Source organism: Triturus cristatus, chromosome 2_1 (assembly GCF_964204655.1).
Source record: "Triturus cristatus chromosome 2_1, aTriCri1.1, whole genome shotgun sequence".
In the NCBI taxonomy this organism is placed as follows: Eukaryota; Metazoa; Chordata; class Amphibia; order Caudata; family Salamandridae; genus Triturus; species Triturus cristatus.
In genome coordinates this window covers 277953794-277979693 of record NC_140581.1, presented here as the reverse complement: position 1 = coordinate 277979693, position 25900 = coordinate 277953794, and the positions used below count along the sequence as shown (strand labels likewise).

Below are 25900 nucleotides of genomic sequence, written 5' to 3'. Positions count from 1 at the left end.
CGTACATGATAATGCATTCCTTCGTATCAATTCTATGGTGCATGCCTAACGGCTAGGGTGGTCAACCTCAAATCTGGGGAACTGGGTTCGAGTCTCGGCAATGACGCTTAGCATCCTGTGATTCTGGGCAAATCACTTAATCTCCCCCTGCCTAACAAAAAATTAATGTGTCCTCATGTAATGCAACTGGTGCTATGTAAAGCGCTCTGATACCCAATTCGGGTCAAGTTTGCGCTATATAAAACTCTGCAAAAAAAATACAAATAGTGAAAGTGAAAACACCACAGAAACATGAGACACATTTTTTTATCACTCGTGAATTTAACATTGGAAGAAACCATCCTGGGTTAGTCAGTGTTAAACTTCATTGTCTTACCCCAACACTTAAAAATTATTTCTTGACAGGGGTAGAAGCGGGAGTGTCTCCCTGAAGTCACACACTATATATATAAATAGTAAATCATAAGTCAAATGTCATCTCATTGAACATAGTAATAAATCAATAGTCTAAAACATCCTTGCTGGATGTTCACTCATTCTTAAAGACCGTACTCTCAGGTGTATGCAATGAGGCATCTGCCACAAATTCAGCAACCCATATAGTCCTTTACAGACACAATGCACACAGTTTAGAAGACTATTTTTCATTACAACATACCTAAATTTGTGTAATTTCCTTTCATTAATATTTTTTTATATAGATTCTCCACTTACTGATGACCTTGGTCTGCTGAGCGGTGTTCATGTGAAGGCTGCTTTGACAGTGGTACAGTCCATGGCACGTTTTATGGCTGCTTATTTCACAAACCAACCACTGTATGTGCTTCCACCGCATAATGTGAATATCCTACCTCCACTTCACATAAGATCAGGTAATGGTTTACAGAAATATTTTTCTGCAATATCGATCTTTCTTATATTGTAAAGCAAGACTTTATACAATTGAATGGATAGTGAAACTGTTAAAATTAGATTTGTATAGCTACCCATTTTTTTATGTATTGATGAGATCACATCTTGAACAGTGTATTCACTCATGTCACCACAAATTATTTAGCTTTACATGTATTATTTATTTTGAAATGTCAAGCTTACACACACACACACTATTGTCTACATCCAGAGGCCAGCGAGAGACATTTCAAGAATAATAATTAATTTGTTCTTTTTTCTGAAAGAGAAAGTATGAACTCTGCTAAATGCCTCCCAAACCCATAATTCTCTCACTTTATAGGTCTCTATCAGTTATGTTCATAAACTCTTATCAGGTGTCCTGTGTGAGAAGTTGGCCTGATGTATGATGTCACTAGTTCTAGTGTACACCTTATATCAGTCCAAATACCCTTATGGTGATTGGTTGTAAAGTCAACCTTATAGACCAGCTATCCTAGTGGTAGCATGGACAAGAGCAGTCTTAGGCTAAACTCTGAATGGCATGTGAAGCCAGCTGTGATACCATATATAATCCCTTGAATACCAAATGAAAGGACACCACAACAGATATATATATATAAAATAAAGTGTATTTATTCTAGGCAAACCCTCAGCACTCTTTATGAGATTAGAGGTAAGTACAACACAGTCTTATTTATGCATACATTAAGTCACACAGGTAAGTAATACAGTTAGGCCCTAGGGGCCACGCAAACCATATACTAAGTAAGTGGTATAAGGACCACTGTCACGGAAATAGGATAGGCCTAGGCCTAGGGAATCGCTGGGGCTACACTATACTACCAAAGGTTAGGAAGTGGGAGGCCCACGGGATTCAGGTGCAGAGTGGAAACACTCACGCGTAATGCGTAAAAGTCACTAGCAATAGTACAGTTTAGAAATAGATAGATTTAGGACACTTCCGGAGTAGCTAGGAAGTCGAGACTGGAAAACTAGACACTAGGATAGTCACTATCCTGATGAGCACCGGAGTACCCAAGTTACCTAGCCCACAGGCTGTGGGTGCATAGGGGTGAAGTTGCGTCGGGTTTCGTCGTCGACTCCTATGGATGCCTGAAGAAAGATGCTGACAGGCAGTCAGTGAAGAGTGTCCGGTGGATCCCAAGGCTGGGATCAAGAAGAGAGGAGACCTGCAAGCAGAGGGGACAGAGTCAAGGTCACTAGCCAGTGACCACGTGGAACCAGGAAGGAACCAGGCGATGTCGTGAAGATTGCAGGTGAAGGTGAAGCTTGTCGCTGCAGCCACGAGGACCAGGAAGCGTCGAGGACGACCAGGACCAGGAGGCGAGCTGTCCCACGAAGGCTCTTGCTGTCGGCGGCGTCGAAGTTGGACTAGGACTCACCAAGCCTTGGCAAGCGGAACCCACGCAGAACGGAGGACTTGCTTCTGGTGCAGACCAGGAAGGTCTGGGGTGCTTCTTCTTTGCAGAGAAGCGGGAGCCAGTCTGGAGGAGCTAAACCAGCGCAGAAGATTTCAGGATGCGTCTTCACAAAGGCCACTAGCCAGCGTGCAAGCAACCGGACAGACGCGGCAAGCAGAAAAATGCAGAAGGGCCCCACGCAGGACTCGTGGAGTGTGCGGGGCTGGTCTTCGGTGCAGATGGTGCTTGGGGGTGGGGCTTCTCAATCCCCGGTGCACAACTTCGAGGGTGCCTCAGAAGCTGCGCTTGAAGTTACTAGCCACTTTTCCCAGGTAGCCGGTCCCACGTCTCTCGTCGCCTCCACGGATCTCAGCTCTGCTGTGGATGTGGATCAGGGTCGGAGAAGTCTGGAAGTCAAGGCTCTGGTCAGGCTCTGCAGTCGGTCCCTCGTAGAACTTTAGCAAAGCAAAGGGTAGTCTCTTGATGGTGCCTGTTTGCACAGGGTAGCCACTCCTTGGCCACAAGGGAGATTCTTCAGTCTTCTTCTTTCGTCGAATGTCGAAGGTCCAGAGTTTCTGTTCAAGTTTGCAGGTTCAGGATAATCTAAAGTCTTGAAGCCCAACTCCCACTCTTATACTAATCTGGGGGGCTGGGATACCTGCTAGGTCACGCCTTATGGGTGGGACCTGGGAGGGGGTGGTTACACCCACTTCCCTTTGTCCAGTTTCGCGCCAGAGCTGGGGCTGGAGTGCCCCAGCGCCGGTTTGAACTGGACTATGCAAGGAACACCTTGTGTGCCCCAGGCATGTCTCATTCCTTTCAGCCCACCCTGCCCCAATACACTAAAGGCTGTCTGGGGAGGTGCTAGCACCTCTCCAAGCAGGAAACCTATTGTCCAGGCCTCCCTGGCTGGGATCACTCCCAGCTGCAGGAGGTCAGACTTGTGTCGTGGCAGCAGCATCCATTTTGTGATGCTGAGGCTTTGGTCAGAGACTAACAGTGAAGTATGATTTTAACATGTCTTTCCCTCTAGAAGGGGGGAATAATATCCTCATGTCCAGAAATGGTATGGGGGTATTATTCCACAGTGTTAGACACCTTACACGACATGTTTCGATAAAGCCAAACCATAGTTACCATAACCGTTTAAGATTATAAGGCACTCTAAGAGTATAAGGTAGGCTATATCATAGAACAGCTATAAGGACATGGTTCCGAAAGCTGCAGACAGGCTCAGCTCATGCTAGAGCACCATCTAACATGTTACCAAGCACTCTGCCTCCAGGATTGTTAAGGCCTGCCATAGGAGTGGCTGATAGGTACACATGTGTCTATATGTAAGTTAGGTATAGGAAGACTACACCTAAGCAAGGGGTGATTACACGACCTTGTCCCAGCTGAGTGATGAGCCAGTTGTGTCAAAATGGAAGGCCAGGCCAGGGGTGGCATAATACATGCTGCAGCCCCTGGTAGGCCTAGGGTACACCTATGCCCTGGGTACCTAGGGTACACTGTACAGGGGCCAATAAGGTGATCCTATCCAAATGGGTTATGCACCTAAAGTACATAGTATCAATTTAGAGAGAGAACAGCAGGGCTGTGGGTCCGATTAGCAGGCCCACACCACATCTAAGTCGAAAACCAGTAAAGCAAAAGCAAAAAGTGGGGGTGAACATAGAAAGCAGACCCTACTCTCCTACACAACCCCCCCCCCCCCCAAACTTAGGGACATTAAACTAACCGTGACCAGTTGAGTCTTCATGTTCGAAGTGGAAATATCTGGAGAGTCCATCTGCATTGGCATGGTCAGTCCCAGGTCTATGTTCCACTGTGAAGTCCATCCCCTGTAGGGAAATGGACCACCTAAGAAGTTTGGGATTTTCACCCTTCATCTGATTTAGCCACAAGAGGGGCTTATGGTCTGTCTGAATCTTGAAGTGGGTGCCAAACAAGTATGGCCTCAGCTTCTTCAGGGCCCAAACTACAGCAAAGGCCTCCCTCTCAATAGCTGACCAACGTTTCTCTCTAGGGGTCAGCCTTCTACTTATAAAAGCAATGGGCTGGTCTTGACCATCTACATTCAGTTGTGAAAGAACAGCTCCCACACCTAACTCAGAAGCATCTGTCTGGACAATGAACTCTTTGGAGTAGTCTGGACTTTTCAGAATAGGTGCACTGCACATGGCCTGCTTCAGGTCATCAAATGCTTTTTGACAGCTTACTGTCCACTGAACTTTCTTTGGCATCTTCTTAGAGGTCAAGTCATTAAGTGGTGTCGCAATGGACCCATAGTTCTTAACAAACTTTCTGTAGTACCCAGTCAGGCCCAAGAAAGCTCTGACCTGAGTCTGGGTAGTTGGAGGAGTCCAGTCCTTTAAGGTCTGGATCTTGCTCTCTAGTGGTTGAACCTGACCCCCACCAACTAGGTGGCCCAGGTATACAACCTTGCTCTGCCCTATCTGGCACTTAGTGGCCTTGATAGTGAGGCCTGCCTTTTGCAGGGCCTCTAAAACATTCCTCAGGTGGACCAGGTGATCCTCCCAGGTGGAGCTAAAGACAGCAATATCATGAAGATAAGCTGCACAATAATCATCCAACCCAGTAAGGACTTGATTCACCAACCTTTGGAAAGTGGCAGGTGCATTCTTCAAACCAAAGGGCATTACCACAAATTGATAATGTCCTCCTGGGGTCGAGAAAGCAGTTTTGGCCTTTGCACTCTCAGCTAGTCTGATTTGCCAGTAGCCTGCTGTCAGGTCAAATGTGCTCAAAAACTTAGCAGCTGCCAGTCTGTCAATGAGCTCATCTGCCCTAGGTATTGGGTGGGCATCTGTCCTAGTGACAGCATTGAGACCTCTGTAATCCACGCAAAACCTCATCTCTCTCTTACCATCTTGGGTGTGAGGTTTTGGCACAAGGACTACAGGACTAGCCCAAGGGCTCTCTGAAGGTTCAATGACTCCCAGCTCCAACATCTTTTGTACCTCAACTTTTATGCAGTCCCTGACATGGTCAGGTTGCCTGTAGATTTTACTCTTCACAGGCAGACTGTCACCAGTGTCCACCTCATGGGTGCACCAGTTTGTCTGACTTGGGGTCAGAGAGAACATATGTCTGTAGGACTGCAGAACTTGCCTGCAGTCCTGTTGCTGATGGGCAGTGAGGCTGTCAGAAAAGACCACACCATCAACTGAGCCATCATCAGGGTTCTGAGTCAACAGGTCTGGGAGAGGGTCACTCTCTTCCTCCTGCCCCTCATCTGTAGCCATGAGTAGCCCCATGTCTGCCCTGTCAACATATGCCTTCAATCTGTTGACATGAAGCACCCTGTGGGGGCTTCTGGGAGTCCCAAGGTCCACCAAGTAGGTGACTTCTCCCTTTTTCTCAACAATAGTGTGGGGTCCAGACCATTTATCTTGGAGTGCTGCTGGGGCCACTGGCTCCAACACCCACACTTTCTGTCCTGGCTGGTAAACAGTCAGTACAGCCTTTTGGTCATGCCAAGCTTTTTGGAGTTCTTGGCTTGCCTCAAGGTTTTTAGAAGCCTTCTTCATATACTCTGCCATCCTGGAGCGGAGACCAAGTACATAATCCACTATGTCCAGTTTGGGTTGTCTGAGAGGTCTCTCCCATCCTTCCCTTACCAAACACAGGGGTCCTCTTACAGGATGCCCAAACAAAAGCTCAAAAGGGCTGTAGCCAACCCCCTTTTGTGGGACCTCTCTGTAAGCAAACAGAAGGCAGGGTAAAAGTATGTCCCATCTTCGCCTAAGCTTGTCTGGTAAACCTTTTATCATTCCCTTTAGGGTCTTGTTGAATCTCTCAACAAGCCCATTGCACTGTGGGTGATAGAGTGTGGTGAACTTGTAGTTCACACCACACTCCTTCCACATTGCAGTCAAGTATCCTGACATGAAGTTGGCACCTCTGTCAGAAATGACCTCCTTTGGAAAGCCCACTCTGGAGAATACTCCAAGCAGGGCCCTTGCCACAACAGGAGCTGTTGTGGTCCTCAGGGGAATTGCTTCTGGGTACCTGGTGGCATGGTCCACTATCACCAGTATGAATCTGTGCCCAGATGCTGTTTGTGGGTCCATTGGTCCTACAATATCTATGCCCACTCTTTCAAAGGGGACCCCCACCACAGGTAGTGGTATGAGGGGGGCCTTTGTGGTGCCACCTGATTTGCCACTGGCTTGGCAGGTGACACAGGAGCGACAAAACTCCTTAGTGTCTTCTGACATATGGGGCCAGTGAAAGTGAGGGACAAGCCTGTCCCAAGTCTTGTTCTGGCCTAAATGTCCTGCAAGGGGAATATCATGGGCCAAGGTAAGAAGGAAGCCTCTGAACTTCAGTGGTATGACCAACCTCCTGGATGCACCAGGCTTGGGGTCTCTAGCCTCTGAATACAGTAGCCCTTCATCCCAATACACTCTGAGTACCTTGAGCATTCCCTGCAGCCTCAGCAGCAGCCAGCTGTCTGAGGGGTTCAAGAGAGGGGCAGTCTAATTGAGCCTGCCTCAGATCTGCCCTTGAAGGTCCCCCTGTCCCAAGAAACTCAACCTGATCAGGTTCAAGTTCTTCTAGGACAGTTCCTTCAGGGCTCTCAGAATCATCCTCCTGGGAGGGCTGATCCACCACCTGAGGCAGGGGGGAAGGCACAGCCTTAACCCTACTGCTCTTTCTCTTGGGTTGTGACTGGTCCATAGTTTCAGGATCCAGCACTTGTTCAGTGGTGCACTTTTTGGCCTGTGACCTGGTCACAGCAAGGACATGTGCATCTATCCCCAGCATTTCTGCATGGGTCCTATACTCCACATCAGACCAAACTGAAGTTTCAAGATCATTGCCCAGTAAACACTCTACAGGAAGGTCTGAACTAACAACAACTTTCTTGAGGCCAGTTACCCCTCCCCAGGAGAAGTTAACAATAGCCACACTATGGGAGGTAGTGGCATTGCTAGCGTTGGTCACTAGGTAATTTTCACCTAGCATGATCTGTCCAGGGTCCACAAAAGCAGGTGTAACCATTGTAACACTAGCCCCAGTGTCCCTGTAGGCCTGAGCCATTCTTTGGTTGATAAAAGGAGTCTGTCTGTACTTGCCCAGGTTACTGGGGCCTACAGTAGAGGACAAAGCTAAGTCCCCATCACAGATCAGAACATCCTGAGTAGGTATTCTGACTAGGCCAGAATCCTCCTCAGTTCCCAGGGTTAACCCTACTACACCCTTTTGCTGGGAACCACCACTTACAGCTGAACTAGGGGGTACAGTTGCCTTAGGGGCAATGGTGGCTGGGGGCTTAAACTTTTTGGTGCACTCACTAAACCAATGTGAGTTGGACTTACAATAGTTCACCATGGTTTCTTTTGGCCTTCTTTCTTTTTATCCTTTTTGGGACCACCCTCCCCCTGAGCCTTTTGGGGGCCTGGTGAAGACTTCTGGTCTTTTTGTTTCTGATCATTACCCTTCTGGTCTGCCTTTTTCTGATCACCGCCCTGGTTCTGGTTTTTCTGCTTAACTCTAGTCCTGACCCATCTATCTGCCTTCTTTCCCAATTCTTGGGGATAAGTCAGATCAGAATCAATCAGGTGTTGATGCAATAGCTGGTTTTGACAGTTGTTAAGGATTTGTTCTCTCATGATCAAATTATACAATCCTGTATAGTCCTTAACCTTACTTCCCATTAGCCAGCCTTCCAGAGCCTTTGTGGCACAATCTACAAAGTCAGTCCAGTCCTGAGCCTGTGTCTTCTGGGTATCCCTGAACAACAACCTGTATTGTTCAGTGGTTAGGCCAAACCCATCAATCAGAGCACTCTTCAGGACAGTGTAATTACCTGCATCCTCATCACTAACTGTGAGGAGCTTGTCTCTACCTTTCTCAGAGAAGGAGAGCCACAAGATAGCTGCCCACTGACTTTGGGGTACCTGCTGTACTTTGCAAGCTCTCTCCAAAGCAGTTATCCATTTGTGGATGTCATCCCCACACTTGTAGGGAGGGACAATCTTGCTCAGGTTTCTATTATCATAGTGCCTGTCTCTATCCTTAGGGATATTGCTGCCACCAGTGGGTTCTGACCCACTTAACTTTTGCTCTCTAGCCAGAGCAAGCTTCTCCTTGGCAAGGGCAAGTTCTTCCCTCTGAATCCTCAGATTAGCTTCCCTCATTCTGGCTTCATGTTCCTTTCTCTCAGGTGAAGTCATTCCCCTGTGGGAGGAAACACTAGAGATCCTAGAGACATGGGAGTGGATGGATTCCCTTGAAGGGGATCTGTCCCTCCTGCTTCTCTGTGTAAGCCCACTTGGGGGTCTGTATGGGGGGACCCCATGCAAACTCCCATGTAAGCTTAGGTTAGCCTGGCTAAGTCTTCCTACTTGGCCCTGGCTGTCTACCTCTTCATCTGAAGTCCCATCTGACTCATCTGTGGTGGGTAGACCCTCCTTTGTACCTAGGGTACCTGCCTGAGAGGCTTTAAGAGCATCATACTCCTCTAGGAGTTGTCTTATCTGAAGGAGGGTAGGGTTTGCACCCTGTTTTATTCCTCTGGAGGTACACAATTGTCTCATCTCCTGGAATGTTAGGGTATCATATCTAGAGGGGGTCTTCTGCAGACCTGACCCTCCTGAGAGAGCATCTACTTGATCTCCTCCCAGAGACATGATCTAGTGAGGGTGTGGTGTGTGCACCTACCTACACTAGTTGTTTCTACTAAACCTCTCTGGTAGTTGTAGTCAGGGTGTGTTACTCCCTTCAACCTACAACTACTAAGTCCAGTAGGACTTAAGTATTATAATCTATGTTATATGTACCTAGACAATATCTGTGTGATCTTTCAATTTAGTATCTCAAGATTACAATGGTATTACAACAGCAAGCTCAGATCCCACCCGCTGCTCACCAATGTGAGAAGTTGGCCTGATGTATGATGTCACTACTTCTAGTGTACACCTTATATCAGTCCAAATACCCTTATGGTGATTGGTTGTAAAGTCAACCTTATAGACCAGCTATCCTAGTGGTAGCATGGACAAGAGCAGTCTTAGTCTAAACTCTGAATGGCATGTGAAGCCAGCTGTGATACCATATATAATCCCTTGAATACCAAATGAAAGGACACCACAACAGATATATATATATAAAATAAAGTGTATTTATTCTAGTCAAACCCTCAGCACTCTTTATGAGATTAGAGGTAAGTACAACACAGTCTTATTTATGCATACATTAAGTCACACAGGTAAGTAATACAGTTAGGCCCTAGGGGCCACGCAAACCATATACTAAGTAAGTGGTATAAGGACCACTGTCACGGAAATAGGATAGGCCTAGGCCTAGGGAATCGCTGGGGCTACACTATACTACCAAAGGTTAGGAAGTGGGAGGCCCACGGGATTCAGGTGCAGAGTGGAAACACTCACGCGTAATGCGTAAAAGTCACTAGCAATAGTACAGTTTAGAAATAGATAGATTTAGGACACTTCCGGAGTAGCTAGGAAGTCGAGACTGGAAAACTAGACACTAGGATAGTCACTATCCTGATGAGCACCGGAGTACCCAAGTTACCTAGCCCACAGGCTGCGGGTGCATAGGGGTGAAGTTGCGTCTGGTTTCGTCGTCGACTCCTATGGATGCCTGAAGAAAGATGCTGACAGGCAGTCAGTGAAGAGTGTCCGGTGGATCCCAAGGCTGGGATCAAGAAGAGAGGAGACCTGCAAGCAGAGGGGACAGAGTCAAGGTCACTAGCCAGTGACCACGTGGAACCAGGAAGGAACCAGGCGATGTCGTGAAGATTGCAGGTGAAGGTGAAGCTTGTCGCTGCAGCCACGAGGACCAGGAAGCGTCGAGGACGACCAGGACCAGGAGGCGAGCTGTCCCACGAAGGCTCTTGCTGTCGGCGGCGTCGAAGTTGGACTAGGACTCACCAAGCCTTGGCAAGCGGAACCCACGCAGAACGGAGGACTTGCTTCTGGTGCAGACCAGGAAGGTCTGGGGTGCTTCTTCTTTGCAGAGAAGCGGGAGCCAGTCTGGAGGAGCCAAACCAGCGCAGAAGATTTCAGGATGCGTTGTCACAAAGGCCACTAGCCAGCGGGCAAGCAACCGGACAGACGCGGCAAGCAGAAAAATGCAGAAGGGCCCCATGCAGGACTCGTGGAGTGTGGGGGGCTGGTCTTCGGTGCAGATGGTGCTTGGGGGTGGGGCTTCTCAATCCCCGGTGCACAACTTCGAGGGTGCCTCAGAAGCTGCGCTTGAAGATACTAGCCACTTTTCCCAGGTAGCCGGTCCCACGTCTCTCGTCGCCTCCACGGATCTCAGCTCTGCTGTGGATGTGGATCAGGGTCGGAGAAGTCTGGAAGTCAAGGCTCTGGTCAGGCTCTGCAGTCGGTCCCTCGTAGAACTTTAGCAAAGCAAAGGGTAGTCTCTTGATGGTGCCTGTTTGCACAGGGTAGCCACTCCTTGGCCACAACGGAGATTCTTCAGTCTTCTTCTTTCGTCGAATGTCGAAGCTCCAGAGTTTCTGTTCAAGTTTGCAGGTTCAGGATAATCTAAAGTCTTGAGGCCCAACTCCCACTCTTATACTAATCTGGGGGGCTGGGATACCTGCTAGGTCACGCCTTATGGGTGGGACCTGGGAGGGGGTGGTTACACCCACTTCCCTTTGTCCAGTTTCGCGCCAGAGCTGGGGCTGGAGTGCCCCAGCGCCGGTTTGAACTGGACTATGCAAGGAACACCTTGTGTGCCCCAGGCATGTCTCATTCCTTTCAGCCCACCCTGCCCCAATACACTAAAGGCTGTCTGGGGAGGTGCTAGCACCTCTCCAAGCAGGAAACCTATTGTCCAGGCCTCCCTGGCTGGGATCACTCCCAGCTGCAGGAGGTCAGACTTGTGTCGTGGCAGCAGCATCCATTTTGTGATGCTGAGGCTTTGGTCAGAGACTAACAGTGAAGTATGATTTTAACATGTCTTTCCCTCTAGAAGGGGGGAATAATATCCTCATGTCCAGAAATGGTATGGGGGTATTATTCCACAGTGTTAGACACCTTACACGACCTGTTTTGATAAAGCCAAACCATAGTTACCATAACCGTTTAAGATTATAAGGCACTTTAAGAGTATATGGTAGGCTATATCATAGAACAGCTATAAGGACATGGTTCCGAAAGCTGCAGACAGGCTCAGGTCATGCTAGAGCACCATCTCACATGTTACCAAGCACTCTGCCTCCAGGATTGTTAAGGCCTGCCATAGGAGTGGCTGATAGGTACACATGTGTCTATATGTAAGTTAGGTATAGGAAGACTACACCTAAGCAAGGGGTGATTACACAACCTTGCCCCAGCTGAGTGATCAGCCAGTTGTGTCAAAATGGAAGGCCAGGCCAGGGGTGGCATAATACATGCTGCAGCCCCTGGTAGGCCTAGGGTACACCTATGCCCTGGGTACCTATGGTACACTGTACAGGGGCCAATAAGGTGATCCTATCCAAATGGGTTATGCACCTAAAGTACATAGTATCAATTTAGAGAGAGAACAGCAGGGCTGTGGGTCTGATTAGCAGGCCCACAGCCACATCTAAGTCGAAAACCAGTAAAGCAAAAGCAAAAAGTGGGGGTGAACATAGAAAGCAGACCCTACTCTCCTACATCCTGCTAATATTTTAGTTTGCTATTAAGTTGCAATCCCAATCCTGTTCTCACATTTGTGAAAGGTCTTCTGGGATTAAATGGAGCATCCTAAGAAATTTGAAGTACATAAATGATTTTAATTGCTTGGCTGAATAAGCTCGCATTGGTACCTAGTCTGTTTCATATGCTATCCCTTTATATTCTATGGTGAGTATGATCTTTTCCCAAACCAGGAGTTCCCATATTTTCTATATCCAATCTTGCCAAGTGGAAATCTTTCTATCCCCATTCTTGCCAGAAACTTCAGGAGCACAGCCCTTAATTCCATTACCACCTGTTTACACTGAGGGCTTTATTATGAGTTTGGCGGTCTGTGGACTGCAGTACCCGCAGTCCGAACGCCCCAAGCTAGGCGGTCCGACCGCTGTATTACGAGTTGTGCAGATTGCCATTACACCACAGACCTCCGGGGTCATAGTTGGGGAAAATCAGCTGCCATGGGGCGGTTCTGGGGCGTTTCACCGCCGTCTGAATTAAGAGTTCGCTTTTCCATGAGCTGATCGTGGCGGTGAGACCGCCAGCTTCAAGTTGGCGGAAACAAAGGATTTGGGGTGTGTTCTGACCCCTTTCTTGTTCTTTCGGTCAGAGTTCGACATGGATCCCTTTCTTCAGGTCCTTCCATCACAGCAGCATCTTCACTTGAGGAATATGCCCCTGTTACCGGCGATGTACAGGTGAGCCCGTTTTGTACAATATACCCATTGCCTGGACTGCCCACATATAGGCCCGACCCCGGCAATGGGTAGGTGGTATTTTTCCACATATATCATGCATATACTTGCATCCAACACATATGCAATCAAAATGCTTGCACAGGCATGGATACATATGGAAAAATTATCACCACTTCTAGAAAATCTCCGCAGCCACACCGTGGGCACCGCTTTAAACTCTTAATACTGGCGCTGGTGTCTCCTGACGGCCACGGTGTTTGGGCGGTTGAACCGCCAAACTCGTAATCAGGCCCGAAGTCTCATAAGTGATCTCTTCCTCCTTGTACGGTGGCCCCAGCAATACCACCCACCACAAATTAAAATAAATACAAAATCACCTCATATGTTACCTCTATTATCATTTATTCTTGATTGAGCCAAGGTCTAAATTCATACTGCCAGGGATTTCGCTTAGTGTCAAAAAGGTATGTGTCACTATGTCATGACATTTTTTGAAGTATCCCAAATGGATAGGGGAGCGCTTCACCCAGTGGATTCAAGATTTACATAACTGCCCTAGTAATACAAAAGCGATGGTTTAAAAGAAAATATAAGACTTTTTCAAAATTAGTCAAACTTTCTTTGTAAAATTGTTAGTGGGTGTCACTGTTTCCTTTCACCTAATTTGACACACCTTTTTTAATGGGTTTTAACTCTGGCCTCCATTTCTTAAGCTACTAGGTAGAATAGATAAACAATGCTGATAGTGATTGGTTCCAATTAAAGCTCATGTCATAGCAATGAACAAAAGAACAAGGTTTCCTAATACTGGAGAAGCTGACCTTTTTCTTTACTAGGTGCTTTGGGTCATCTTTGAGTTGGAGATTAATTAGGGGCATCTCAGGAGCAGTGTTTGGCTATTAGTACTGAAATAAATACTGTCCTAATACAAACTTATAATTCAAGCAGTATCCGTGCTAAAATATAATATACATTAACACTCTTTTAAAAAAAAAAAAAAAAAGTATTTTGATTGCGATTTTCACAGTACTGCACATTTACATATCATAGTAGTATATCATTAAGGGCCACATGCATCAAAGTTTGCATGTGCAATACCAAAATTGCGATTTTTAAGAAATCGCAATTTAGGAATTGCAAATGCTTATGCATGTAAAAGAAATTGCGATTCCTACACATTCCTTAATTGTGACCCGCAAATTGCGAATCGCAATTAAGGAATTGGTTCCCATTCAATCAATGCAATTTCAAGGGTGCCAAAACGACACCCTGATACACCCTTGAAATTGCATTGTTACCACATTTTGCACACACACATGGCACCAAGGGCATGAATGTGTGCAACATAGAACTTTGAAAAATGCACTTTTGTGCATTTTTCAAAGTTCTTGCAAATTACCATCACTTTGGAATTGATGGTAATTTGCTTTTCATAATTGCAAAATGGCAATTTTTTTTGTTAATGCATTGCATTTAGGGAATCTCAATTTGCGATTCTCTAAATGCAATCTCAATTTAAGTAATCGCAAATTTAGCGATAACTTAAATTGCGATTTTTACATTTGGGATGATGCGTCCCAAATGCAAAAATACCGTTCGCAAAGGGGCAGATTCTGCAAATCTGCCCCTTTTTTGCGACCCGTGTTTTCAATGATGCATGTGGCCCTAAGTCCTTTTCATCATGTCCTCGTAGGGAGTTGCACCTCAATAGGTCAACTGCAGGGTTCCAAGTTACATGCAAATATATAATTGATCCCATTCTCACTGCTTTCTGCCACGCTGTTCCCCATCAGTAGGACATATTTAACCACAATGTGCCGCATCCAATCGTGCAGTATACATATGCTAAAATAAAAACAATGAAAATAATATAGCCAACAGTTTCAACAGTGGGTTTCAAGTGGGCTATCATTCAGCACATCTAACAGGTGAGAGGTCAGAGGACAGGGGCCAGGGGAGTCTCCACTAGTTAACAGCACCGTCTCAGAAAGTAGGGCTTATGCACTCCCACCGTGTCCAGCAGCAGCACAGCTAAGGTGCGGCCTTCCATGGCTAGAAGCAACAAACCACAGCAGCATCTCCTTCCTGAAGCTTCAGCCATACCCTCATGCTTGCACCTAATCAGCAATTCTGTTCTCACTCCCAGATCTTGAGCTCTCCAAGAACGAGCGACTGCGGCACCCAGGGTTACTCAAATACATCCAGCGCTTCTGCCATAGAGATGCAATCAACCTTTTCCTTACTCCCTGTGCCTCCTTTCTGCAGAGTGCCTGGTTCTCCGCCAGGGTCCACACCCTGAGAATGGCCTCCCACTGAGCTATCGGCTGGCCAAACACTGACTTCCATGGCATGGAAATCTGCCTCTTGGCCAATATACAGGCCATATCAAGGGAACTGTTCCCCTCTTCTTGGGTTTCGTACAGGGGAAGGATCCCAGAAGGCAGATTTCCAAGGTACATGACACAAGACAGATGAGCCTCTCATTCAGCCTCTGCACCACTGAAGTCCAAAACAGCCTTAGAGCAGGACCAGGTCATATGACCACAATCCGCTCCACCAGCGCACAATGGGCACAGCATTTAGCCTCCCCTCGCCCCAGTTATTGCATTTAGCTTCTTCTGGTTAGATAAGTCTGATGGAGGTAGTTAAATTGTATAACTCTAAAACTGGTATTCAGGGAAGCTCTCTGTGGGTTGGCCAACATCTTTACCATTCCTGTTCCACCTCCCTGCCAATACTCCATTCCATTTGTGCCTGAGGGTAATCAGAGGCTTCAGCACTATCCCTTTAAAGGCCCTATACAGCCATTTAACAAGGTATCTACTCTTTCCCAGGGACAATAGAAAATGTAAATTCTCTTCCAGGGGAGCCTCATCAATCGTCATAAGCACTACAATAGTCATAAGCACTAGAATATTCCCTCCCATGCGCGGGACCCCGGAAACACAATCCTATATTTGACCTACATATATGCATCTATATATATATATATATATATATATATATAATACAAAAGCAAATGCAGCCTTTCACAACCAGAGCTAAATAATGCTGTAAGGACTCCCCTGTATCTAATATAAACAATATATCATAAAAACAGGGAAGAAAACAACAGCAAAGCATGTTTGAAAACTGTTTTAATGCTTAGCATTTAGTCCAAAACTCCAGATAGGACTGAAAGCATTGACGGCTCACAGGCTGCATTGCAGAAAACTACAGCCTAGAAAGGCTAGAAAGCTAACTCATTGCAACATAGAAAAAAACTGGCACTGTGCCTTTAAGGCAGCCATGACCCCTAGCTTCCCATCATGCCTCAGGGGTGACAGTTAGGTCAGTTGTTCTTTCCGGCTCCTTCAGTCAGGACCCTGGTTACACAGCTCCACTCTTTTGTGGTTTTATTCAGAAATAATCTACTTTTTTCAGGAAAATTTTATCTTACTTCGACGTTTTACAACTAGTCAAGTAAGGGGGTTGCTTTTTCTGACTAATTTTGGTATTTTTTTCCACTCAAAATGCCATCCCTTTTTGATCCCTGCCCTTCTTGTGGAAAAAAGAAGGCCAGGTCAGACTCTCACTCAGTCTGTATTCTTTGCCTGCCTAAAGATCATGTTCCCAAGACTTGTCCTCATTGCCAGTCTCTCTCTAAAAGAACTTTGAAAGACAGGGAGCGTATACGTCTTCATGGGCTGGCAGAAAAGGCGTCCAGAGGCAGGTCTCCAGTGAGAAAAGGCTCTAAGAGGCCCAGATCCTCTTCTAGGAGTAAGAATCTATCAGCGTTGGGCTCGGCGCTGAGAAAACAGCCACCGGAGGGGCATACATCTAAGAAACGACCGCCGACGGCGGCATGAAGGTACGTCCCAACATTCACCGTCGACGTCGAGGATTCGGGAGCCTCCGCCGTCGTCAAACCGGCGACGATCGGTGTCGAGAATCAGCAGATCTCCGTCGACGTCGGTTAGACGTTCGACGTCGAGAGCTGACAACCCTCCGTCGCCGTCACTCAGACGACGATCGACGTCGAGGGGAGAGAGTTCTCCGCCGTCGCAAACCAGGCGGCGATCGGCGTCGAGAACGAAAAGCCCTCCGCCGTCGTCATCCTACCGACGATCGGCGTCGAGGAGGGGAAGTCCTTCAACGCCATCGATTCCCACAACGCTCGACGTCGAGACGAAGAAGTGCATTGCCGTCGTCGATGCGCCTTTCGCCGTCGAGACATTCAACGTCGAAACAAGCGGAGTCAACTCTGAGACCGCACCGTGCAGGAAGATCTAAGGAACGCAGGCCTTCTGCGCCTCATCACCGAAGAAGGAGGTCTCCTTCATGGTCGTCTTCCTCCACCCACTCCTCTAAGAGGGACTATTCGCCTACTCTATCGGACAGCCCTCAGTCGAGAGTGTTTCCAATAGATGACATTAACACATATCATGATGTGCTGCAGAGAGGGGCACAGAAACTGAACATTGAAATGTCCACCCCTCAGGTCGCAACGACCGTGATCTTCGAGACGCTGCGCCAAAGATCTACTTCACGTCCATTGCTACCTCTGGTTCCTGGACTTCTAGAACCAGTAATGGACATTTTTCTAACACCCTCAGCGATTAAGGCTACACCGGCCAGAATTCAAAAGAAATACAAGCCTACTCATGCAGACCCAGTGTTTTTGAAAACGGATCCGCCTGCGGATTCAGTGATCGTCGCAGCGGCACGTAATATGCACGCAGTCTCTGCACATGCGTTGGTCCCTCCGGATAAAGAGAGTAAGTCCCAGGATTCTTGGGGACGAAAGGTTTGTGGTTCTGCAGCATCTTCGCTTAAAGTCTCCAGTGCAGCAGTGGGGGGGCGTGGCTGGGCGCGCTTACATGATGGCCGCAAGAGAGTGAAGCTCCCGCCGCCTGGTGCCGTTATCCTGGCTCTTTCTCCTGGCTGGGCTTCTTCCGGACTCTGGGCGCGGACGATGGTGAGCCCCGTGTTCCCCTCGCCGCCATAGAACACGAGCTGGTTGGCGCGGCTGCGAGGCGCTCCGGTTCTGCCACATGAGAGCTGGAGCCGGAAGACGCGGTACGGTGGGCGTGTGCTGCGGCCGGCCGCATCAACAAATTTAGCCCGCGGCTCGCCACGGGGGCCCCAGGCCGCACGGGCTGGAGCGCCGGTGACGAAGGAGGCGTGGAGCCGCCGGAACGTATGGATGGGGTGCCCTGGGCCAGCAGCGACGGCGGGAGCAGGACCGGTCGCGTGGTGAGTGGTCGGGGCTGCCCTGACACAAAGAGACACCAGAGACGTAGTGCTGACAGCGGCGGAGGTGCGGAGGTGATCGCGGCCTGCTGGTGGCGCCGCGGGGCGAGCAGCCTTGCGGTGTGCGGTGCCCGGGGGGGGACCCCCTGCGGACTCCCTGGGGTGCTACAACGGCTCTGTCCAAGTGCCTGAGGTGACCCGGTGAGTGGACTGGCAGAGCGCAGGACGGCGATCCCACGGAGGGGCTCCGCAGACCGGTCAGATGCAGTGAGGCGGTCGGGTGGTTAAGGCGGACCTCCCGACGTGCAGCAGTGGAGCGGTGGGCCTGGCGCCGGACTGTGGTAAATAAAATATATCTATCCATTACCGATCTGAATTTCATGCGAGAACTTTAAACAAATAGCTCAGAATAATGAGAGGCAGAATCCGTGGTATAAGAGGTTTCTGAATGGGCTTTATTCCAATATGGCCGACTCGAGTGGCGGACCTCAGGTTCCGTCACCAAGAAGGTTCAGGAAGTGAAGTACGATTCTTTATTGATATACATACATTTTTATAGTTATTACATTATAATGGAAACGAATGTAGGAGGCGTAACATTTGATAAGAAAAGTGACATATTAATGACGTAAACGAAACTAGGCGTAATAAGGAGTAAAAAGAAACATAATTGGTTAAAGTTATCAAATATAAGTGTTTCTATAAGATAATGCTTGACATAGATGCGCGCGCAGCAGCATGACGTGCATTTGACGTGTAACTAGGGGGGGTGAAGGGACCTCGTCACTAACTCTACGTGTGGAGACGAAAAGTCTAAGAGGTCAAGTCAACCTAATCCTAAATCATATCTAACATCCTATGTTTAAAGAACTATGTTATCCACAAGGAAGGACTGAAGGACTTTCGAACAGAATCTATTCTATACTGACTGTGTGCGTGCACGAACGCCTAAGTGTCTATGTGAAATACAAGAGGCAGAAAACTTTCCATGGCAACTGGGCTATGAATTACTTGCAGGAGGACAGCCCTTTGCACGAGAGCTAAAGGAAATGTTTACCTAAATCACTAGACAGGAATGCATCGGCTGAAGAGCAAAGTAGATAATTCGAAGGTGAAATACAGCTTCTTGGCAGACCGGCTAAACTGGCCGAGGCAGGCACCGTTAGCTGCACAGGAAATAGGACAAAGTTCATGGATACAGATGCAAGCTCAAGCTGACGCTTGTCAGAGACAGAGAGCAGGGAAAGGCTTTGAGGACAGAATCGGGCCTACTTCATCTGAACTGTAAAAATGGAGTAACTGAGCCATATAAAGTCGGTGGCCTTTCCTACTTAGGAATTGACTATCCAGCCCATTGATGGCGGATCTGACAGAGAACATATTGACGGTGGACGCACATGTATTTGCGTCTTCAAAACTGGAACTGGAGAGAACATACATGTACTTGTAACATGCATATAGAACCGTTGGGGTCCAAGATAGGGGACATAACTGATCAGGGAAATCCACTTTTCCACATTCCCTCCTTGTTCCCCTACTTGCCCGTCAAGAAACATCAATCTTCATTAATCCATCGATTTGCTCATGGAGCATCATTTCTTCTTCTTTCTTCTTCCGAGATTTTGAACGAAAACCTTGATGTGGAATACACGATGTGGCACACAGACCACAGATCGCTGGTCCACATTGCAGGCATAAGCAACAACTGAATAGTATAAGAAGGCCAATACCTAGGAAGGATAGAACTCTCCATCCCCAGGCTGATATCAGACTCCAAAACCACCCGGACCAAGTCCAAGTGCCTGGGTCTTCGTGTATCTGGCTCACAATCTTATGAAGGCGGGTTATAGCTTTATATACAGATGGCGAATTTTCTGGTATGAATATGCAGCAGCTGGATCCGATGACCCTACAAGCTCCGCCCCTATCGGCCAGGATGACGTCAAGGACAAGTCGATTTTGAAGGACAACGATCCTCATCACTGATTGTTCCTCTGTCAGATTGCCTAGGGCAGCTATAGTCTCATTCACTACGGCTTCAAGAGTCTTGGTTAGTCTACGTATTAGCTTACTATTTGTAATTGTACCTATATATGGGAAGATACCTTTATTGAAATCTACATACTTATCCCACGCCGTCTCAGTATAATCGACAACTGGGAGATCTCTTCGGTCTCTATTGTGTGCTAAACGAGTATTTCGATAATAATCAGGGGGAGCTAAGAAAACAGGTGGCAGAAGGAATGCAATGTAACAGGTACCATCCCAATCTAGAGGTAGACGCATGTATGCCGTCTGACCACATATAAAGTAGGAATGGCGAGAAGCTCTAAATGTAGATTTTCCTTCATCACTATATTCTACTGTAGTAACACATTTGCTATGGCCCATAGGTATGGAACCAACTTTTCTTACACATAATTCACCTTTAACTGGGAATACTGACATGGTGGGCAAAATTAACTCAACTTCGGAATTGACAATCAGAATCATGAGATTAGGTGTAAAATTACCCAATCTATATACTTCATTTTCTAAATCAGTTCCCGTTCTACTAGGGTGACCCTCCTTGTCAGGATGACAGACTTTGTATAACACTATATTCAGATTTCCCCATATCCAATGGTGTTGATAAACTGCTGTGTTTGAATCTATAGAATTCAATAAACTAAACCATGCTCCACAGGTGCCATTATATGTGAACGGATGTGGAAAGAAAGGCAGAACTCCTTTGTTATTCTGATAGGGAAGGAGTCGACCACACACCCAACAATTAGTGGCATTACTAGTCTGGTGAGAATGATGTAACATACTAATGAAAGTGTTATTACGCAGCGCAAGTCTGTAGGATAACTCATGAGGGGGTAGGTCACTAAAAGAATGTTCATCAGTTATATTAATAGCACGCCTAGAAACAGGATAATACATATGCAATAATATACTTGCAGTAACTATTATAAAACTTAAGACAAACAAAATTAATAAAGTCACAATACAGTGGCTACGCAGTAATTTACAGTATGTATGTCTTTTCATTATGATTCGGGACTCTTCATGATTCAGGCCTAAAGAAGACATGTCGGGACAGATTCAACCGCTTCACCTTGGAGAGGACTTAAACAATCAAATCGTCCGACAGTGTAGGCCTGGGCCTAAGTTTTTGTTTATAAAGTTCGGAGCTACTGGCCTCAGCCAAAGGTAGCTTTGAGTCAATGGAGTCAATGGGAGAAGATGCACGGGAAGTATTGTTCATATCAGGAGGAAGTCCATGAAATTTCTTAATATGGCTGGAATGGAGCCAGCCCTTCCTCCCTTCGATCTTCACGGCTGTTCTTGTTGTCAACAGGACCTGTCTAGGCAACTTCCACCTGGGCTCCAGTTGGCTTTTCCTATCGAAATTCCGAACGAGTACGAAATCCCCGGGAACCACGTCATGGGGTTTCACCTCAGTGTTGTCAGGAAAAGCTGCGACCACCTGCGAACGAGAAGATTGTAGTGCAGACATCAAGGAAGCCAGGTAATCCGTCAGCATATTACAATCAACATCAGTTATTTTACGCGGTATAGGCGTCCCCCACATATTCGGTGGTCTGCCAAAGATCACCTCATACGGGGATAGCCCTGTTCGAGAGTGTGGTACCATTCTCATGTAAAACAGTGCAACTGGTAAGGCTACTATCCAGTCAACACCTTTTTCCTGACATATTTTTGACAATCTGATTTTCAAAAGTTGATTATGTCGTTCCACGAGACCTGCTGCCTCGGGGTGTCGGACACAGTGGAATTTCCACTGATATCCCAGCAGAAGCGAAACATGTTTCATTAATTCGGATGAGAAGGGTTGGCCGTTATCTGAATATACCACACGTGGTAAACCGTACCGTGGGAAGAATTCTCGAACTAGCTGTTTGGCAGTAGTTGGGGCAGTGTAATCTGATACAGGATACGCCTCTGTCCAACGGGAGAGAGCGCAAACAACTACGAGAACATATTTGAATCCTCGACAACGTTCCATCTGAATATAATCCATCTGGAGGACTTCAAAAGGATGATCAGGAGGCTGAAATCCACCCTGTTCTACGGGGACACTCTTCCCTGGATTAAACTGACAACATATCATACAGGTACGGACTTTTTGTTTAGCAGCAGCTCGTAAATGTTTGTTAAACCAAATGTGCTGAATGCTGTCTAACATGGCCTTTTCTCCTAAATGTGCGGGACTGTGAACTGTAGCTATAATGACTTGAACCATGGAATCAGGGAGAAACCATACAGATTTTCCCTTCGTCATCCATCCTTGATCTGTCTGAATCCCTCCTAGTTCAGTCCACTTCTGTATTTCTTTCTCTGTGGCATGTGTCTGTATGTCAATTACGTCAAGTGCGGGATCCTTAATTGTCATACACTGTGTTGGTGTCTGAACTATAGGCTTTGTCATGTCGGATGTACGAGTCTGAGCAGTCTGTTTGGCTGTTCTGTCAGCTAAATCATTGCCTTGGGAAATGATATCAGTAACCTTCGTGTGTGCTTTACATTTCATAATTGATATTGCAGTCGGTAAATGAATTGAGTCTAACAAAGCATGAATGAGGGACCCGTGCTGAATATGGGTTCCATGAGAAGTCAAATAACCTCTCTCTCTCCAAAGCACCCCGAAGTCATGTACGACTCCAAATGCATAACGTGAATCAGTATATATGTTGACTTTCTTGTCTGTGGCTTGAATACAGGCTTGTGTTAGAGCAACAAGTTCTGCTGCTTGGGCTGACAAAGTATCTATACAGTTTGTTTCAATAACTTCGGTGTCTGTAGTGACTGCGTATGCGGCAACTAAATTTCCTGTATTTGTCCTCATACACGAACCATCTACATACAACGTCAGGTCTGGATCTAACAATGGAACGTCTGTTAAGTCTTGTCTGGGTTTTGTCTTTATTTCAATAACTTCGACACAATCATGGGCTAGTGGGTCGGTTCCAATTACTGGCAAAAGTGTAGCAGGATTCAGTGTATTACAACGTCTGATTTCTATATGTGGCTGAAACAGTGTCAATTCGTAACCAGTAAGTCTTGCTATGGTCAAGTGTTGTGTTTGCGTTCGGTTCACAAGAACCTCCACTGCATGTGGTACTTGTACTGTCAATGGATGTCCTAACACTATGGCATCGCTTTGTCTGATTGCTAAAGCTGTTGCTGCTACTGATTTCAGACACGCAGGCAAAGCCTGAGCTACGGGGTCTAATGTACTGGAAAAATAAGCACATGGCTTACATGCTCCTGCTTGTTCCTGAGTGAGTACTGACAAGGCAGTACCTGCACGTTCTGTAACAAAGAGTGTAAAATGTTTACTGTAACATGGTGTCGCTAGAACTGGTGCTTGACATAGAGCTTTCTTTAAGCTCTCAAAAGCTAGTGTGTGTTCCTGAGTCCAAGGGAGGACAGTCGATGTGGCTGCCTCCTGTGTTGTCAACTGAATGAGTGGCTTTGCTAGAAATGCATATTGGGGAATCCACTGTCTACAGTATGAAGTGAGGCCTATGAAAGCCCGCACTTCCTTTTGCGTCTGCGGTATTGGCATGTTTGCAATTAACTGAATGCGGTCAGGTGTAAGCTGCCTTCCCTCCTTGGACAGCGAGTGACCAAGATAAATAACTCGCTGAACACAGAATTGCAGCTTAGAAGGGGACACCTTGTGCCCCTTGTCCGCTAGAAAATGTAAAACCGTCAGTGATGCTTTTTCACATTCGGGTTCGCTTCGTGCGGTGATCAGCAGATCATCAACGTATTGAAGCAATGCGGTGTTAACGGGCATGTGTATACTGTCAAGTTCTCGTTTCAATGCTTGGCTATAGATGCTGGGGCTTTCTGTAAATCCTTGGGGAGCGCGTGTGAATTTAAAGCTTCGTCCATTTAAGCTAAATCCGAATAGGTATTGGCTTTCCGGATCTATTGGGACGCTGAAAAAGGCATTCTTGAGATCAATCACGGTAAAGAATGTAGCTTGAGAATCAATGGCTGTCAGTAATGATGAAATATCGGGGACCACGGGGAATTGTGGCACAATGCATTTGTTTAATTCACGCAAATCAATAACTAATCGATATACTGGTGGGGCCATAGGATCAGTTCGTTTAAGAATCGGAATTATCGGTGAATTACACACATTGGAGTTGGTTTCTACAACCACTCCTTGCGCAACTAGCTCATCAATGATTTTCAGTAAAGCCGCTACAGCATCCGGAGGTAACTTGTATTGTCGCATTCGTGGCAATACTACTCCTGCCTTCAGTGTGACTCGATATGGTGTAATGTTCATGCAACCAACATCAGTAGGGCCTTGTGCCCATAGATGCGTTGGTAAGTTCTGTAGTCGGGAATCCATGTCTCCGGATACATAATGACCTTTAAAATCACGTAAAAACAATCTTACTCCTTCCGGAGAACAACAGATAATAGCCCCTAGAGCTTTCAATGTCTTTATACCTAACAAGTTTTCTGGACATGATTTGGTAAGCAATAAGTCAGTAGTTTGTGTCAAGGGACCAATCGTAAGCGGAAGTGGCTGTGTTACTTCATTAACAATAGGCTTTCCTGAAAAACCAAGGGAAACATTTTTAGAGCCTGAGAGGGGTGCCCCTGGAACTTCACTACTTTTTATTGTCGTTCGACTTGCCCCTGTATCGAGTAAAAATTTTCTGTCATGACCTAGTAATTCACTATGGACGTAAGGTCCTTCTTGATCTACTGGAATCTCGATAAGGGGTAAGTCAACTTCCCTCTCTAGGCTGCTTCATGCGTAACGTTGATACTCAGGGTATTCGTACTGTGCGGTCTGATACATTTGTCGTGAAGTTACTTGTGTGGCAGCAGCAGGCAACGGTGGTGCGGCTGGCACGAACTGTATGGACTGTTGTGCGGCTGGCATAGACTGTTGCTGGACTGGCATGGACTGTCCATGCTGCATAGTTCCTTGTTCACTCGGATCTTGTCTAACTAATCGTGGTCTCTCTTTTGCAATACCTGAGGCTATATTACGTTTCAGGACTTGACAATCGTGTACATGATGGCCTGGTTGTTTACAGTAATTGCAGGTTCCTTTTACAGGAACTGCAGAGTCTCCAGAATGTGTCGCACCCTTTTTGTGACCATCCGCTGGTACTGTCTGAGAAACTAGCATTTTCATTTTAGTATCCTTCATGCGTCTATGCTCGTGTTCTTGTTCATCCCTAATTCTATTGTGGTGATACTGTAACATTTGTAGCATTTGTGACGGAGTATTACTTTGCCAGGTACTCTCGAATTTCAATATTCTATTCTTCACTGGAGGTAACGCATTTTCCACCAATTTAGTCACAAATAAATGTGGATATGAATCACTGCTTGCCTTTATACCACTATTTATACCAAAACATTTTTCAAATCGGGCATAATAATCACTTGTGTCTTCATCTTGCTTTTGTTTACAGGCTGAGATTGCACCCCAATCTTCCTTTTTCGTCGCTAGTAAACGTGGCAGTACCTGTACTAGTAAACCTGGTAACAGTTTAACTTTATCCCCGAGCCCTGACCCTGCAGTTCGGTCCCTTTCCTCCGCTGCTAATGCTGTCCAATCTATCTTTTGGTCTCCCACTTCCCACTCTTTTTCTTTCAATTTTTCATAAATGCCAGCAGGTAAAAGCACCTTTAATATTGTCATAATATCAGGAAAGGTATACTCTCCCATCAGTAACATGTCTTTAATTTCTCGGTGGAAACCCGCTGGGTCTTTATCATGACTGGGCACTACTTTCTTCATTTCTAATAATTCCATTTTTGATATGGGTGTATAAACAAATACACGATGAAACTGATTGTCATCACCCTTTATTGGGTGGACTTCTCGTAAAGGATTCTGTCTATCCATATAGTACGGTGTTCCTTCTTTGTTGGGAATCGAGAAAGGATCCGCATTTCCTAAAAGGATGTACTGTTTACGTGACATTAGTATTTCTTT

General features: G+C 46.6%; 1 protein-coding gene across 3 annotated transcripts in view; it reads left to right on the top strand.

The window, feature by feature from the left end:
* Positions 1–25900, top strand: part of CPLANE1 (ciliogenesis and planar polarity effector complex subunit 1) — a 2680747-nt gene that overhangs the window by 465142 nt on the left and 2189705 nt on the right. For all 3 annotated transcript variants that reach the window (XM_085631095.1, XM_085631092.1, XM_085631094.1), the window contains exon 16: positions 702–872. In XM_085631095.1, coding sequence (XP_085487221.1) covers positions 702–872 — 171 coding nt within the window. The remainder of the gene's footprint in view (positions 1–701; positions 873–25900) is intronic.